Raw genomic sequence first — 17,603 nt, 5'->3', positions numbered from 1 at the left:
ACAATTAATAATGTCTGTGTGCAGTTTTCCTGATGATATATGTATGTCTGACCACAATGACCATTATACTCTACTATTCCTTCTGTGTGTCAAAGAAAGGGAATACTGCCCTTCATATTGCTGCACTGGCTGGTCAAGAGAAGGTTGTTGCTGAGCTGGTTCACTATGGTGCCAATGTCAACGCCCAGTCTCAGGTCAGTAAGTCCCAGAGTAATATAAAGGAGCCTTCGGGCTTGATGTTGGCATATGACGTCTAGACAAAAAAGATGAAGTGTGTTTTCTCTTTCATCTCACCTTTGTAGAAAGGTTTCACTCCCTTATATATGGCAGCACAGGAGAACCACTTGGAAGTAGTGAAATTTCTTTTGGAGAATGGAGCCAATCAGAGCCTTCCAACTGAGGTGAGTGGCAAAACATGTCACCAATTAGCAGTGGTGTAACAGATGACAGATTATCCTTGATTCTTATAGACCCCCCACCCTCAATTCAGGATGCATATGAACTACAAATTATTCACCAAGGTTTAATCGTAACAGTGTGGAATTCAGTTTTACTGCCACTGGTACTTTTTACAGTAATTCCCTAAATCTTCGCTTCAGTGAAAACATACAGATTGAGCAGCTGTGAGTGTGTGGATAAAACTGTTGTTGTTGGTAAACACTGTGCCAAAAAAACAAAACAAAACAGAAGACACGACATCCAGCATGAGCACACATCTGAAATAACATAATTATTTTGTGCCTTAGCATTTAATATGTAATATAATGAAGGATAAAATAGGAGCACAGTTGCTCCACTCCACCCCTTAGTAAAAATAAAATCACTAAGACAAACTAACAGAAGAAAGTGTCAAAGTAAAAGTCACTAATACAAAGAAAGCATTCATTCATTCACTCCTTGTCTGTAACTGCTTGTCCAGTTCAGTGTCGCGGTGGGTCCGGAACCTACCCGAAATCACTGGGCACAAGGTGGGGACACATCCTGGAGGGGACGCCAGTCCTTCACAATGCAACACCCACACACATTCATTCACAGACTCACACCTACGGACACTTTTTGAGTCGTCAATCCACCTACCAACGTATGTTTTTGGACCGTGGGAGGAAACCCACGCTGACAGAAAGTCACCTGGAGCGGGACTTGAACCCACAACCTCTAGGTCCCTGGAGCTGTGTGACTGCGACACAACTTGCTGTGCCACTGATAGCTAAAATTACTTTTTTACTGATGCAAAAACCCTATTTGTGACTCAGTAAACATGATTTGATCCTAACCTTGAATTCTATGATTTATTGCTCCATTACCAATAAGGACAAAGTATCTAAAAATTCCTTTGTCAGTAGCACTTTTATTTTATTGACATGTCACACAAATGTGAATGCTATAGAGTGCGTTAGAAACAACAGATGATGCATGTATTTATGAAAAAGATTTGGGTGACTTGACTTTTGGTGCTTGCTCAGTGTTTCACAGCTTTGAAGCTGAAGTGCTAAATTAGGGAAGCATTATTTGGACTCATATTTTGGAACATATTTTGACTTATAATCTACATTTCAGGTAAATATGGTAGTGCCTAAGACTGGTTGTTTTTTTGTCACTGGGCATTTAGAAACAAGTGATATGGCTTTTACAATTGGCTTTTTTGAAAATCACATTTATAATACCTATTTCATTCTCAAAATGTTTCTTCAGTAATTTATCTGTGTGCACCCTCTGTGGATCAGTTCTTCTTATAATTGTATCTCCTCTGTCTGGTTTATATTAGGATGGATTCACGCCGCTGGCTGTAGCTCTGCAGCAGGGTCATGAGAATGTTGTGGCTCTCCTCATTAACTATGGCACTAAAGGCAAAGTGCGCCTGCCTGCCCTTCATATCGCTGCACGCAATGACGACACACGCACCGCAGCTGTGCTGCTGCAGAATGATCCCAATCCTGACGTCCTCAGCAAGGTACCACCAGAATGTGTGTGAGTGTGTGTGTTGTTTTGTGCAAGACCTATCCTGCTGAGTTCATTGTGAAGGATTATAATTCAGTGCCTTATCAGGACAGCAGTGATGACCACATCAAAACAAAAATGAGATATTTATAGGCAGTCAATATGATATTGATGAATTTGTCCAAAACAAGTGCACTTAGGTTATCATCACAGATGCTGATGCAAGAATGTATGGAATTTAACACCATTTAATGCTTGTCCTGAGTACACATAGATAAATAAACAATTCTGTCTTGTTCTGTCATGTTCTTATTCTCTCTCACTGTAGACTGGATTTACTCCTCTCCACATTGCAGCACATTATGAGAATCTGAGTGTTGCACAACTGTTGTTAAACAGAGGAGCCAATGTCAACTTCACACCTAAGGTTGGTGCTCCATCCTTTTTTGATAAATGTGATTTTCACAGTATTTTCCCAATTCTATGTCTAATTTTACCTTTTTTTCTCACTGTACCATTTGGCAATTAGCTGTTGTTAAATCCTATGTGTCTATGAACTGTTTGTATATATTCAACTAAATATTTGTCTGGAATATCACAAGAACTCAAGCTTAGAAATAATTAAAAAATAAACATTATTTAATAAATTATTACATAAACATATTATTTAACATGAATTGAACAAAACATAAACACACAAAAAGACAAACCCCATATGTTAAATGTAACAAAGCTTGAGTATGGCTTTAGGATACACATTTCCAATACCCATGTCTGTTACAGGTATCTGCCTAGCATTTAGCATTTTTACATAATTTAAAACAAACAAACATCATTTTTCACAAGTTAGCACAGTTCCCTGGGGTCACTTTTCTTACCCTGTGCAAACAGCCTTTGTTCAGAACGACTGGTTTAAGACATAGTTGAGAATGAGAATGAAAATGTTTATATTCTAGCACCCAGGTGTGAGGTGCCAGAAGAACGCAGGATTTTTGCATTGTTTTCTGTCTTCTCCATTCCTGTTTTCACAGTATTTAATCACTATTTATTTTCTCCTAGCGTATGCTCATTTTTGCTCTGTTTAACCTTGATGCACTTGCACATAAACATGGGTTCAATGCTGTGACTGGAGAGACTCAGGCAGGACTACTCTGAAGATGCAGCACAAAATAAGGATAATAAAATTGTCCATCTAGCTTGGTCTCAGCATTGGCATATTGTGAATTTGTTGGCCTGCCATGATACTGCCCCAGTCTGATAGCTAGCATATCTTAGCTAGCCAGTTAGTATTCTCCTCCAAGTGTGTTGTGCTCTCATAATGTGTTAGCAGCTGTTAAACAGACGTGGAAGCTGGCTTCACATATTTTACAAGATGCATTTGCTAGTCCCCAACTTTCTAGCTTGATTGTACTGTGTGAAAAAGGGGAGCTAGCTAATGTGACATTTTCAGAATGCTTAGAACACACTGTGAATCGTTCATGCTACATTCAGATTAAATTTTGGATTTTCAGGCTTTATACATTTCAGCTAGAAAGCAACATCCATACAAGGGAATATTGTTTGCAACTTGCTAGCCATCTAATATTAATTATATGAGTGATCACTAACTAATATTCAGGTCTGTAATTTTCTTTTCTTTTTTTTATTTTTAGTTGGCACTTTCTATCACTGGAGTAAACAACATTAAGAGGCTAAATGAATCTGCTGTTTTGTGTTTCTTTCCCTTCCACATTGTCACTCTCAGAATGGCATCACTCCGTTGCATATTGCTGCCAGAAGGGGGAATGTGATCATGGTCCGACTGCTCTTGGACAGAGGGGCTCAGATAGATGCCAGAACAAAGGTATTTTTGTATTTCTTTTTGCTTATGCCTCCAATACTGGGATACAAAATCTTACAGCGCTTAATAATCAGATACAGTGTGAAATTTCTGCAAAGTAGACTGCTGAGTTATTTATGTCTAGCTTACAGAGGGTGACCTATTTATTTCCTCCTGGGAGGAATCAGGTATTTTCTCGTAGTTGGTGCCAAAATATGAACAACATTTTAATGATGGATTACAAAGAGAGGAAAAAACATTTGCTTTTAGCATGATGTCCAGCAGGAGTTCACTCTCAGTGTATAACATACAAAGGCTTTAGCTCCCAGATAAATTCCTAAAAACTGGTGGGTGAAGAGGATTGCGATGTATATTCTTAATATTCTTAATCCAATTTTTCATCAGTGTCTAAGTCTCTTTTGTTCATTTCAGGATGAGTTGACCCCATTGCACTGTGCAGCCAGGAATGGCCATGTACGGGTCATTGAGATCCTCCTGGACCAGGGAGCTCCCATTCAAGCCAAAACTAAGGTGACTCTGCAGTAATACCATATGTGTATAACAGACCATATGTCCTTTGGAAACGGTGGTCCCTATTTGTTGATCCTTATTAAAGGTTCTGAATTGCATGTTGGCTATGTTTTCCAGACCATTCATGCATCCACTCCTAAACTAAATTTAGGTGAAATTAGAGTACCTCGGCTCAACCCGGTATATAATGATAGGTCAAGTTTTCTAGTAGAATCACCCTACTCCTCTGAACTGGTTTTCTCTTCTGTGTTTTCTTGTGCAGAATGGTCTTTCTCCGATCCACATGGCAGCACAGGGTGATCATATGGACTGTGTGCGACAGCTACTGCAGTACAACGCAGAAATTGATGACATCACTCTGGATCATCTCACGCCTCTACATGTGGCAGCACATTGTGGCCATCATCGCATGGCCAAAGTGTTGCTGGACAAGGGGGCGAAAGCCAATGCTCGAGCCCTGGTCAGTCCTGCTCTCCTTCTCTCTGCCTCCAGCTCTTCTCTTTAGACTATTTTCCTTGCTCTTTACCCATTTTAACCCTTTATGGTAAAATAAATGTTGAGATGTATGTGATTGTGACATGTGACTTTTTGCTTTGTCAGAATGGCTTCACTCCTCTGCACATTGCCTGCAAGAAGAACCATATGCGATCCATGGACCTCCTGCTCAAGCACTCAGCATCTTTGGAGGCAGTGACTGAGGTCAGATTTCTTGCTGCTGCTAATGTGATATATTCCAGACCTTTATTATCTGTTGTGTACATAGTAGAGCTGCGATTATTAATATAACCGATTAATTAAGTATTGTGTGATCACATTTTTCAGAAATATTGCAGTTTTGGATGATGTTTAACATTGCATTATAAAAGATTATGTATTTATTCTTCCTGAATACTAGTACTCTATTCTAAAAGTATGTTTTTCAAACTAAAACAGCTTGTTTTGATTTGGCTGTGTTGATCTGTTTCTCTTAAAATTATGCCAGAAAGAACCTTATACAGTATTGTAAGAAGGAGCCACAAATAAACTACACAGGAAACAAAATATTTTTATTCATTTATTCATTCTTTTTTATGTGAAGCTTATCCAGTTCAGGGTTGCAGTGGGTCCAGAGCCTACCCAGAATCACTGGGCGCAAGGCAGAAACACACCCTGGAGGAGGCGCCAGTCCTTCACAGAGCGACACACACTCAGAAATTCACTCACACCTACTGATATTCCAATCCACTTACAAACGTGTGTTTTTGGACCGTTGGGAGTAAACCGGAGCACCCACGCGGACACAGGGAGAACACACCAAACTCCTCACAGACATGTGAGTCATAGAAGCGGGACTTGAACCCACAACCTCCAGGTCCCTGGAGCTGTGTGACTGTGACACTACCTGCTGCGCACCCGTGCCGCCCCAACTCATTATTTAAAAAAATTATAAGTCTGAAAAACACATTTTCATGTTTTTTATATCTGTATACCCTGATCAGCCATAACACTTCCTTGTTTCTACACTCACTGTCCTTTCTCTGAGTTCCACTGATCATACAGGAGCACTTTGTAGTGTTAGAATTAAGGAGTATATCCCAGGGCAGCATGGTTGTGTTGCTGTCACACAGCTCCAGGGACCTGGAGGCTGTGGGTTCAAGTCCCGCTCTAGGTGACTGTCGGTGAGGAGTTTGGTGTTTTCTCCCTGTGTCCACGTTGGTTTCCTCTGGGGGCTCTGGTGTCCTCCAACGGCCCAAAAAACACACATTAGTAGGTGGATTGGTGACTCAAATGTGTCCATAGGTGTGAGTGAATGTGTGAGTGTCTGTTGCCCTGCGAGGGACACGCAGCCCCTCCAGAGTGCATTCCTGCCCTCGCCCAGTGATTCCAGGTATGCTCCAGACCCACCGCGACCCTGAACTGGATAAGCTGTTTCAGACAATGAATGAATGAGTATAGCCCATTTGTTGCTCTGTTTTCATTATTTCCCCACTTTCACCCTGTTCTTCAATGGTCAGGACCCCTACAGGACTACCACAGTAGTTACCACAGTAGGTATGATTTGGGTTGTGAGGCATTCTCAGCACTGCAGTGACACTGACGTGGTAGTGGTGCATTAGTGTGTGTTGTGCTGGTAGGAAAGGATCAGACACAGCAGTGCTACTGGAGTTTTTTAAACATTCTGTCGACACACTGTCCACTCTATGAGGCACACCTACCCCATTGGTCCACCGCGTGGATGTAAAGTCAGTGACAGTACCTCATCTGTCGCTGCAGAATTTGTGTTGATCTTTCTCTAGTCCTTCTATGGTGGACACAGGATGCCATCCACAGAATGTTTTGGCTCTATGGTTTCAGTTGGTCTTAGTCCAGCAGTGACACAGAGGGCTTTAACACCAGCAGCACTGCTGTGTCTGATCCACTTGTACCAGCACAACATACACACTATCACGACATTAGTGTCCCTGATGAATGATCTACCACCAAAATCATACCTTCTCTGTGATGGTCCTTTGGGGGTCCTGACCATTTGAAGAACAGGGTGAAAGTGAGCAAACCATGTAAACAGAGCGACAGATGGACTCCAGTCTGTTATTGTAGAACTACAAAGTGGTCCTGTAGGGTCAGTGGATCTGAGAGAATGGGCAATGAGTGTGGAACCAATGAGGTGGTCATAATGTTATGTTTGATCGGTGTGTGTGCATAGGCTATTGACTGCCCAGTTCTTCTATCAACACACTAAACAAAACATTTTCACGCTTGCTTACATTCCTTGTAGATGACCATGATTACACCAGAAATAAAATTGTGAACATATTTTTTCTTGCAGTTGATTTAAAAAATGAACAACTCTTGAGATTCAGCTCTCTGTTTGATGTTATTGTCTGTTCTTTTGTAGTCGGGTCTAACTCCACTCCATGTGGCTGCATTTATGGGGCACCTCAATATTGTGAAGAGTTTGCTGCAAAGAGGAGCTTCCCCAAATGCATCTAACGTGGTGAGTGTGTTCCCCAAACCTTATTCATGAATAATTATTACATTGTTACTTATACACTACTGGTCAAAAGGTTAGGTTTCAGTAAATAAATGAATGGAATTTCAGCAAATTAAATCAGAAATGCCTTTTTGAGTAATGTCTTAAGAATTGAAAAAAGCATGATATTTTAAAATATTTTTCAATATGTTTATTGCTAACTGTTTTTGCATTTTAAACTGGATTGCATTTTAACTTAATATAAAAACAATGTCAGTAATCATAATAATAATATTCAACCCTCCAAGATTTATCATGATATTTATTGTTTATTGACTCATGCCACTCAGTGTCTTACAGTGAATAGTGCAGTAATTTATTGATGCATCTGTTGGTGTGATTGTAGAAAGTGGAAACTCCTTTGCACATGGCTGCTCGAGCAGGGCATTGTGAAGTTGCTCAGTTTCTGCTGCAGAACTCTGCACAGGTGGATGCTAAAGCTAAGGTAGGCAAGTACAAGCACAACAAAGCCATATGGAGAAGAGGATACAATTACACAGACACATAGGAATCTGGAAGATCAGTTGAATCTCTTGATAAAACCACATTCTGTCTACCACTGGCTGTTTCTTTCATTCTCTCTCTCTCACTCTGTCTCATGCTCTGTCTCCCTCACTTCCTCCCTCTCCAGGACGATCAAACTCCATTACACTGTGCAGCGAGGATGGGCCATAAGGAGTTGGTGAAACTGCTGTTGGAACATAAGGCCAATCCTGACTCAGCCACAACAGCTGGCCACACCCCTCTGCACATCGCTGCCCGAGAGGGACATGCACAGACCACACGTATTTTATTAGATGGCAATGCTCAACAAACCAAAATGACAAAGGTTATGCGGCTATTCTGTCCTGTATTGTTTTGATTTCTATTGCATTTGGTTATGTATGTATTAGTATGTATTTATGTGTGTAATGCTATGTTTCCAAACAGAAAGGGTTTACTCCCCTCCATGTGGCATGTAAATATGGAAAAGTGGATGTAGCAGAACTGCTTCTGGAAAGAGGAGCCAATCCCAATGCAGCAGGAAAGGTAAAGCAGTATCCCACACTGACCACAAAGCTGATCAGAGCAGATATCGGTCATTGAGTGGGTGTGTGAGTCTGTGACACACAGCAGTTACTGACTGAGAGCACGTGTCTCTCCTTGCAGAATGGGCTGACCCCTTTGCACGTAGCCGTCCATCACAACAATCTGGATGTGGTCAAGCTGCTGGTCAGCAAGGGTGGATCTCCACACAGCACTGCTCGAGTAAGATTCACCCTCCTAAAAATGGGGCTGTCCAAAATGGTAACTTAGTAGGAGAATGCAAGACTTTTTAATGTGAACTAACATAGCTACAATTTTCTCTTTTCGGTTTTGACAAGACGTCTATCAACATTTGTCTGTAGAGTCATAAAGAATAACTAGAAACTCTTTTCATGGCTTTCTTTGCTTGTGCCTCTCTTCCAGAATGGTTACACTCCTTTGCACATTGCTGCTAAGCAGAATCAGCTGGAGGTGGCTAGCTGTCTGCTGCAGTATGGAGCTAACTCCAACGCTGAGTCACTGCAGGGGGTCACCCCTCTCCACCTGGCTGCTCAGGAAGGACGGCCGGACATGGTTGCTCTCCTCATCTCCAAACAGGCCAATGTCAATCTGGGCAACAAGGTCTTAACATACCATCCACACTGCTCAGAATGTACATGATTTCTACGGTGTAAACAAATGTACCGCTTCCAAAAATGAAGTTGTTGCAAAGTTTATTTAACTTTCTTATAAAGGAAAGTTGTATCATCACATGCTTACTTAATGCAACTGCAGTTTAATATGTTACTTTTCATAATATTTAACACACTGATCAACCATAACATTATGACCACCTCCTGGTTTCTACATTTACTGTTCATTCTCTCAGCTCCACTGACCATTCAGGAGCACTTTGTAGTTCTACAATTACAGACTGTAGTCAAACTATTGCTCTGTATAAATTGTTAGCCTCCACCCTATTCTTCAGTGGTAAGGACCCCCCAGGACAGGGCAGGTATGATTTGGGTGGTGGATCATTCTCAGATCTGCAGTGATGCTGATATGGTGTTGTTGTTGTTAGTGTGTGTTGCACTGATATGACTGGATCAGACACAGCATGGCTGCTTGTGTTTTTACAACCCTCTGTGTCACTGCTGGACTGAGAATAGTCCTTACTTCCATATACATTTAAAATTCAAAGATGGCAAACGTTTTCTGTGCTCTGTACTCTTGTTGCCAGGGTAATAATGCAGTATTTCTGTGTCTGGTGTATAGAATGGTTTGACCCCACTGCACCTGGTGGCCCAGGAAGGACATGTGGGCATTGCAGACATGCTGGTGAAGCAAGGTTCCTCAGTCTACGCAGCCTCAAGGGTAAAAACACACACACACAAAAACATGCATGCCGACCCACACCCACACACACATGCCATTTTGCATTTATCATTCCAGAAATCCTTACAGAATACTGTCTCTAAAAACGTGTATGAGGCAGAAATGGTGTTTGTGAGGAAGTCCCACAGAGTGAGTCAGCAAGCAGCTTTTAATGAACCTCAATGAAATTGGGAGTTCATGACAAAACAGGAGTAGCTCGTCTTTGGCCTTTACCCCTTTATCACATGTCTCTTGTTCCCCTGGTGGATTGCCCTGTCTCTCAATCGATGGTCTGAAAATAGAAACAAGACCCTAGGCACTGTCACACTGACTTTCTCTCCTGTCCGGAAATCTCCAGAGAAAATATGAGATATAAACAGATATGAGAAACGGATGCTCATTCCCTCTCCTCTTTTTCTCACATTTTTCTCTCCCTCCCTCTCTCTCAAGAGTAAACACTCCTATCCTTTTTTTTTCTCTGTCTCAGATGGGCTACACACCCTTACATGTGGCATGTCACTATGGCAACATAAAGATGGTGAAGTTTCTTTTGCAACAGCAGGCCCATGTAAACAGTAAGACCCGAGTAAGTGTGAAACTCTCACCCAAGCATCTAGAGGCAAATTTAGGAACATTGTACTGGTTAAAGGGGTTTTTCACTGATATCTTTCAACCACTGAGGGGTAATTCAGAGTCACTTATTATGACATGGTGGTGATAGGAATAACAATGTTAATGCCATTTTGCTTAAATTATGTTTAATGTTAATACATTTGTATGTCATTATTACTTTAATTATTACCCGTTGACCTCTAGTAATCTGGTGACTTGAGTAAAGTGAGTGAGTTAACTCTAATTAATACTCCATTAATAAGAATTCATAAATAAGAATTATGCCATTTTTGGAAAGAAAACAATCTTGGAAATATTACACTTGCATATAAACAGTATGTTCATTATTTTTGCATATAAACTTTTGGTGATGTTTTACCCAGATTCACTTTTTCTGTCTGTTTCTATTTCTCTCTTTCACTCTTGCAGGTGGGCTACACACCTCTTCATCAGGCAGCTCAGCAGGGCCACACTGATATTGTGACTCTGCTTCTGAAACATGGTGCCCTTCCCAACGAAATAACTACTGTATGAACCTTCTGTCTCTTTCAACACTTCTAATTTTTGTCATGTTCATTTAACTACACCTGACTCATGTGTGGATGTGCATTGTCTTGCTGAAAGATGCCACTTGTGTCTTAAAAATACTGCCAAATTGACAGCTGCTTGAATGTCCGGATGCAGTGTTTCCCATCCTGGTGCTTTCTCTTCCCAAAGTAAACTGTCCACACAGACCCAGCTGTACAGATGATGCCAATGAAAACAGGTTGCATTTGGACTAAGCAACATTATTTCATTGCTCCGAAATCTAATTTTGATGCGCACAATTTTGACTGTGGATGGGGACTAGTATGGGCAGTTTGATTGTCTGTGGCTGTGCAGCCCAATACACAGTGGATTGTGTTGTGACACATTCCTCTCGTTAGCATTATAAAAACTCTGTGACTTGTACCACAGAGATATGTATTTTAAATGGGATATGGACTGCACAATAGAGCGTTTTTTTGCCCTTTGTCATTAATGAGTCTTTGGTGCCCAACACCTTGATTTGTCATTTGTTCCCCCTTGGATGACTGTCAAACCCCAAGTGAGCAACTTGTGTTGCAAAGAAAAACTCCCACAGGTCTTCCCATCTGCCTATTTCTCCCGAATCAAACATTTTTGGCTAGAGATTATTTGCTTAAAATACTATATATTTCAAAGAGGTATCAAAAGTATGGATTTTATTTGTTTTATATGTATGTAGTTGTCATGTTTTGGCTGTTTGTCTTTTAGCAGTTGATTTGCTGGGAACCATTTCGGTTACTGTGGTTTTGCATCACTTTGGAGGCTTGAATATTAAATTTGTGTAATCCCCCACCAAGTGAATGGGGGCTTAGATTCCTTTTGGACTGCAGAGACAGTTATGAAGCTACTATGAGATGCTATCAAAGATGGATGTTTTATTTGTGTCTAACTGCTTGTGTGTATGTGTGTGTGTGTGTGTGTGTGTCATTCCTTTCAGAATGGAACCTCCCCCCTGGGCATTGCTAAGCGACTAGGCTACATCTCTGTCATTGATGTACTCAAACTTGTGACAGAAGAATCTGTGTCCATGGTGAGAGCCTTCTCTGGAATTTTATACCACAAATTTGCTGTGTGATTTTTATCTGAAATGTCCCTTCAGAAATGATCTGATGTATAGCTTTGGTATTATCTCTGCTTATCTCTGCTGATCTTGTCCTCTCCCGTCACTATTTGGCATACTCCTGCTGCTTTGTTTTTATATTTCCCTGTCTCTCTATTCCTCCCTCTCTCCTTGCCTCTCAGATCACCACAGAAAAGCATCGTATGAGTTTCCCAGAGACTGTGGATGAGATCCTGGATGTGTCGGAGGATGAAGGTGGGTATTGCTGACTCGGTTGTGCTTGCACTCGCAGGATTACATGTTGGAAAGTCATATTAAAGAGTGTATTTCCAAGCACCGTAGCCGTACTGACACAACAAAAACCACTGCCTCTTACCGTGTATAAGAAAATGCAACCAGCATATTGTAAAAAAAGTCATTTTATAGAAATCTTTTTTAACTTTTATATGTATTCATGTAAAGGATAGATATTCCACTATTTAATATCCAAAATTGAATAGTAATGGTTCAGATTAACTTAAAGTAGGGTGTGAGGAACTGACTCAATGATTTTGTTCCTCTGATATCTGATCATACTCTGCTGACGGGTCATCACTAATAATTTTATACTTTTTTTTACCATTTTATACATTTTTACCATTTCTATTAATCTGTTGATTTATTTATTATGACATTTTCCCACAATGTACGTGGAAATGTGAAGGTTTTGAAATAACATTGATGAATGCCTATGACGTGGTTCTGGTCCTCGCATACTATCTCACTATCCTGAAACACACTCTCTCCGTCTCTTCTCCAGGAGTTGCACAGCTAACATTAGGTAGGAGCGTCTCCTTCTCTCTGCCTTGTCCGGTTGTCGGTCGTTCGTGAATGTGTGCTTCCATCTCAAGCGCCCTCATTTTGTCCAACACTGAGTTTTATCTTCCGCTGTGGGATCTGTCGCCTGGTTTTACAGTGATGTCGTCAGGCTCTTCATCATCATGTGATCATGACCTGCTTTTTTTCTTTATCAGCACTAACATTTGTTTGTGGGGGGCATCATTCACAGGACTGTGCCAAGGTCTATTCAGAAGAGGGTTTTGTCTCTATCCTACCACTGCAGGACTGGCAGTAAATTGACATTTAACTGAATAACAACATAATTGACTAATGATCATCATTTAACTCAGCAGAGAACGTCAAGGAAATGGCTGTGTACCCATCATTGAACCCTCATGATTACACCTCTCCAGTAACAGGAACAAATCTTTTTCGAATGCAGAGGAAGCACGTGATGTCTCTACTGGGCATGCTCACCTGCGTAACCGTAACAATGCTATACAGTCTGACTGGGTGTCTTGATTTTCTTCATGTATTCCATTGGCTCTGTGTGTGTATGACTTCATTGCTTGGATAGCACCCAAGTTGTTAATCTGTGCTTGTGACTGAATGATGGCGAATGATGAATGGCAATGAGTGACAGTTGATCTCTCTTTAAACTTTTAAAACTTTTGCTTTTCTTCTTCATTATTCTTCTTCTTCTGTTTCTTTATTCCTTTCTTCTCCTCCCTGAACTCATTCACTCCTCTGGGGGCTGACATCTGCCTTGTGCTGTGGGTAGGCGATGAGTTGCTGGGGATGGATGGTGCTCGTTACCTGAAGCTGGATGACCTGAAGGATCAGGATGATGACTTCCTTTCACCAAAGAAGTCTTTGCGGGACTTTGAGAGTGGGCTGGGCACAACGTAAGCCTTGAGTCATAGGCCCAAAGACTGCTAAAAGATTTCATGAAAAGAAATGTCATGTCATTAATAGTCTGAAAACAAATTTATTGAAAATATTTATTACATTTTCTTACATCATTTTAATGCTTTAGAGTTCATATTCATCAAGCATTTGGTAAGAAACTATACAAATATGTATGAGGATATTCAAAGATCAACACAGCTTAAACAATTTAGTACGAACTGAGAAAGCATACTCAGAAATACATGCTTATGTAACTTATATTAATTAACAAGGACAATGATGTTTTAATCATATACTGAAGCATGCAACTATAGATGGTAACAATGTATCATCACTGTCCAATGAAAAACATGTATCTGCAAAAATAGTAACTTTACAGAAGGAAAAAACTTTTTAACCTAAGACAGTTGCTGTGTTTAAATGATGTAAAAATCAACAAAAATGGAGATACATTTTTTTATTTGGACAGGGCTTACATTCTTCCTCATTTAATAACAATATATTTTTTAATATTACATAATGTTTACAAACAAACCTGAGTGAATTCAACATTAATTATTTATATATAAAAATAACTGATGATATGTGTGATTATAAAGTATATCAGTCATATGAGTAATTGTCTGTTTGCCTCTCTTCAGACCCTATTCCCCTGCTATTCCCAGAATTCCATGTGTTTCTCCAGAGACGGTCATGCTGGACCAGGTACTGGCTTCAAGGTCTTTTCAAAATAAACCTGTAAAGATTAAAAATGGCACATTCTCTTTCTCTCCCTCTTTCTCACAAGACCATGTTTTGTGATTTTTTTTCTGTGTTCATTGGTTTGTGTGTAATACGTGGTGTCCTGTATGTCTGCAGCACACTCCTGTCCCTCTGCCTAAAGAATATGATGAGGACTCTCTGATTCCCAGTAGTCCAGCCACAGAAACCTCAGACAACGTTAGCCCAGTGGCCAGCCCCATTCACACTGGGTCAGTGGACTCTTGTACACATAACCTCAAAAGGCCCGTCAAGTTTAAGCTTCACTGAGCTACACATTTCCAAAAAGAAATCTCACTAAAATAATTTCAATACAAAATTAATAAAGCAAAAATCATGGACTTTGTACTTTAGCAGCTGATCCAAGGAACTGTATGTCCAAATCATCATGATTTCTTCAAATAAGTAAACAATACAAAATAGTGGGGCAGGGAAAATTATTTTCAAGATGAACTCTGCAATTGTTTTCAAATATGACATTCTAACTTTTCAATTTTTAAACATATCAATATATTGTACCGTTTTAATAACCCCATGAGCAAGAATACTTGAATTTACTAAACAATTAAATAAAGTCAAGTGTAAAATGATTTAGCTGGGATAATGGTAATTGAATCATATAGGCATCCAGTCCTGTTTAGGTACATTAGCCTTATAGCCCCAGTGCTGAACTTGAAAAGTATTTTCAGGCATAACTTATAAAATAAATGCACTATTTTATTTTTTTAGTGAACTTCTCTTGTCATCTTGAACAGATTGTCAAATCGATTTAAATGTGTGTGAGCTATGTATATTTTGTTCATATTTGACCTGTTTGCCACTGCCATTCAGTCCTGGAGTACAGTTATTTGGAAAAATGTGCTGTATCGGTAGTTAATTATTTACTGATTGATTGACAGATTTCTGGTCAGTTTCATGGTGGATGCGAGAGGAGGGTCCATGCGTGGCAGCAGACACAATGGCCTGCGAGTGATAATCCCCCCACGTACTTGTACTGCACCCACGCGCATTACATGTCGTTTGGTCAAACCGCAGAAGCTTACCACCCCTCCTCCTCTGGTGGAAGGAGAGGGCCTTGCCTCCCGCATCATCTCACTGGGACCTTCCAGCATGCAGTTCCTAGGGTGAGCTTGACAAAGCCAACCTGCTGTCAGTTTTCATGCGTTGTCTGTTTTAACTACTTGAATCTGATGCTTCAGTTTTTGACCTTTAGAATTATTCTTCAGTACGCACTAAGTACAAGAATTATAGTGAGTACCAAAAATCCTCAAATTGTGGATCCTCAAATTGGCTCTTAGCTTTTAAAAAGCACTTGTTTTTAAATACAGTGTCCATTCACTGACCATTAGACACATCTACCTTGTTGGTCCACCTTGTCGATGTGACATCAGAGACAGTAGCTCATTTGTTGCTGCACAGTGTGTTGGTTGTTGTCTACTTTTTCATCAGTGGACACAGAATGTCTCCAACAGGATGCTGTTGGCTTGATATTTTTGGTTGGTGGATAATACTGAGTCCAGCAATGACAGGTCTTTAAGAACTCTTAGCAGCCCTGCTGTGCCTGATCCACTCATACCAGCAAAACACACACTAACAGGTCACCACCACGTCAGTGTCACTGCAGGCTGAGAATGATCGACTACCACAATCTTGCCTGCTCTGTGGAGGTCCTGTTGTTACTAATATTTCAAGAGCAGGGTGAAATGGGTATATGCAGAGAAACAGGTGGACTACAATCTATAACTGTAGAACTGAAACTTATAATGATGTTCTATATGTAATACATATTTTTCAGTAATTTACTTTGCATGTGCAGTAGGAGTAGTGCTGTACTTCATTTCTGATGCTGTGTTTCAGGCCAGTGATTGTGGAGATTCCTCACTTTGCTTCTCTGGCGAGGGGGGATCGAGAGCTGGTGGTCCTTCGTAGTGAAAACGGCTCTGTCTGGAAGGAGCATCGCAACCGCTATGGTGACGATGTGCTGGAAACCATTCTTAATGGCATGGATGAAGGTGAATCTCATCATACTGTAAAATAGTTAAGTAGTGTATGAGCTTGAAACTTATTTTTACAAAAGACTGGAACTCTACATGCTTTCACTTTCAGATCTGGAATGTCAGGAGGAGCTGGAGAAGAAAAGGATCCGTCGGATAATTTCCACAGACTTCCCTCTTTACTTTGCTGTTGTGTCACGTGTCCAGCAGGAGAGCGATCTGATTGGACCCGAAGGGGGTCAGCTGATCAGCAAACTAGTGCCCCAAGTCCAGGCCATCTTTCCTGAGACAGCGGTCACTAAACGAGTTCGCCTTGGTTTACAGGTGGGAAAGACTCTCATTTGGAGTAACAGCCTCTGCTCTTTTGGAAAGGGCTTACATTATGTGTTGAAACATTGCCATGAGTATTTGATTGTATTAAGCAATGATGAATGTTGGAGCACAAGTGCCACTCCAAATCATCCAAATGTCTTTCCAAAACTGGTTCACAGCACAGTATTGGGGGTAGTATACTCTCTATTGGACATTTTGGCTTTAGGCTCATGTTCAGCAACTCCATTGTGTACCTTTCTAATGGCAGTTCTTTTCTTTGTGGGTCAATGTCTGTGAAGAGTCTGGTGTGTTATTCCTGTGTCTGTGTGGGTTCCCTCCAGGTGCTTCCAAAAATATATATATATAAAATATATATATATAAATATATTCGCAATTAACAGGGTTCTCACTTAAATAGGCCTTTTTGAAAGTAACAGGCCTGAATTGCAAGCATTCATGTAGACATTAAATACATCCACAACAATTAAAGTACCTTGAACAATGTATACACTAGGAACATGAGTTTTTCATTGAATCAAGAATCAGCACAATTAACCTTAGGGAGCATGGGCCACTTAGGACAAAGAAGGAATCGATGAGGCTAAGTTTACAAGTATGAGGCCTAAATTTTAAATCTTATGTGAATAGAAAATATATCCCAAATGTGTGTGGGTGTAATCAAGTATCAACACAATGAGGCCATAAGCAGTTTGGGCCAGTGAGGATTCACAAGTAATAATGAAGCTAGAGTCTTATTTACACAGTTAATAAGAAATGTGAAACGAAGTCAAAGTAGATCAAAAGGCCTTTATTTGCTAACTGCTGGATGCTATTATGATATGTTTATGATAAATTATGATTAATATTTCTAATCATATGTTATGACCTCTTGAC

General features: G+C 40.4%; 1 protein-coding gene across 4 annotated transcripts in view; it reads left to right on the top strand.

Annotated features, from left to right (window-relative positions):
- ank1b (ankyrin 1, erythrocytic b) overlaps nucleotides 1-17,603 on the top strand; it is a 107,098-nt gene that overhangs the window by 64,354 nt on the left and 25,141 nt on the right. For 3 of the 4 annotated variants that reach the window (XM_066646010.1, XM_066646009.1, XM_066646007.1), the window contains exons 4-29: nucleotides 96-194; nucleotides 303-401; nucleotides 1,766-1,951; nucleotides 2,267-2,365; nucleotides 3,683-3,781; nucleotides 4,190-4,288; nucleotides 4,551-4,748; nucleotides 4,889-4,987; nucleotides 7,164-7,262; nucleotides 7,645-7,743; nucleotides 7,930-8,127; nucleotides 8,229-8,327; nucleotides 8,448-8,546; nucleotides 8,748-8,945; nucleotides 9,579-9,677; nucleotides 10,165-10,263; nucleotides 10,719-10,817; nucleotides 11,794-11,886; nucleotides 12,099-12,171; nucleotides 12,716-12,736; nucleotides 13,517-13,640; nucleotides 14,286-14,349; nucleotides 14,503-14,615; nucleotides 15,303-15,527; nucleotides 16,261-16,415; nucleotides 16,510-16,721. In XM_066646010.1, the coding sequence (XP_066502107.1) occupies nucleotides 96-194; nucleotides 303-401; nucleotides 1,766-1,951; nucleotides 2,267-2,365; nucleotides 3,683-3,781; nucleotides 4,190-4,288; nucleotides 4,551-4,748; nucleotides 4,889-4,987; nucleotides 7,164-7,262; nucleotides 7,645-7,743; nucleotides 7,930-8,127; nucleotides 8,229-8,327; nucleotides 8,448-8,546; nucleotides 8,748-8,945; nucleotides 9,579-9,677; nucleotides 10,165-10,263; nucleotides 10,719-10,817; nucleotides 11,794-11,886; nucleotides 12,099-12,171; nucleotides 12,716-12,736; nucleotides 13,517-13,640; nucleotides 14,286-14,349; nucleotides 14,503-14,615; nucleotides 15,303-15,527; nucleotides 16,261-16,415; nucleotides 16,510-16,721 (3,147 nt within the window). The remainder of the gene's footprint in view (nucleotides 1-95; nucleotides 195-302; nucleotides 402-1,765; nucleotides 1,952-2,266; nucleotides 2,366-3,682; nucleotides 3,782-4,189; nucleotides 4,289-4,550; nucleotides 4,749-4,888; nucleotides 4,988-7,163; nucleotides 7,263-7,644; nucleotides 7,744-7,929; nucleotides 8,128-8,228; nucleotides 8,328-8,447; nucleotides 8,547-8,747; nucleotides 8,946-9,578; nucleotides 9,678-10,164; nucleotides 10,264-10,718; nucleotides 10,818-11,793; nucleotides 11,887-12,098; nucleotides 12,172-12,715; nucleotides 12,737-13,516; nucleotides 13,641-14,285; nucleotides 14,350-14,502; nucleotides 14,616-15,302; nucleotides 15,528-16,260; nucleotides 16,416-16,509; nucleotides 16,722-17,603) is intronic. The other variant, XM_066646008.1, reaches the window with a different exon arrangement.

This window comes from Hoplias malabaricus, chromosome 15 (assembly GCF_029633855.1).
Source record: "Hoplias malabaricus isolate fHopMal1 chromosome 15, fHopMal1.hap1, whole genome shotgun sequence".
In the NCBI taxonomy this organism is placed as follows: domain Eukaryota; kingdom Metazoa; phylum Chordata; class Actinopteri; order Characiformes; family Erythrinidae; genus Hoplias; species Hoplias malabaricus.
The sequence above is the reverse complement of the archived record's forward strand: the minus strand, read 5'-3'. Positions and strand labels throughout refer to the sequence as shown.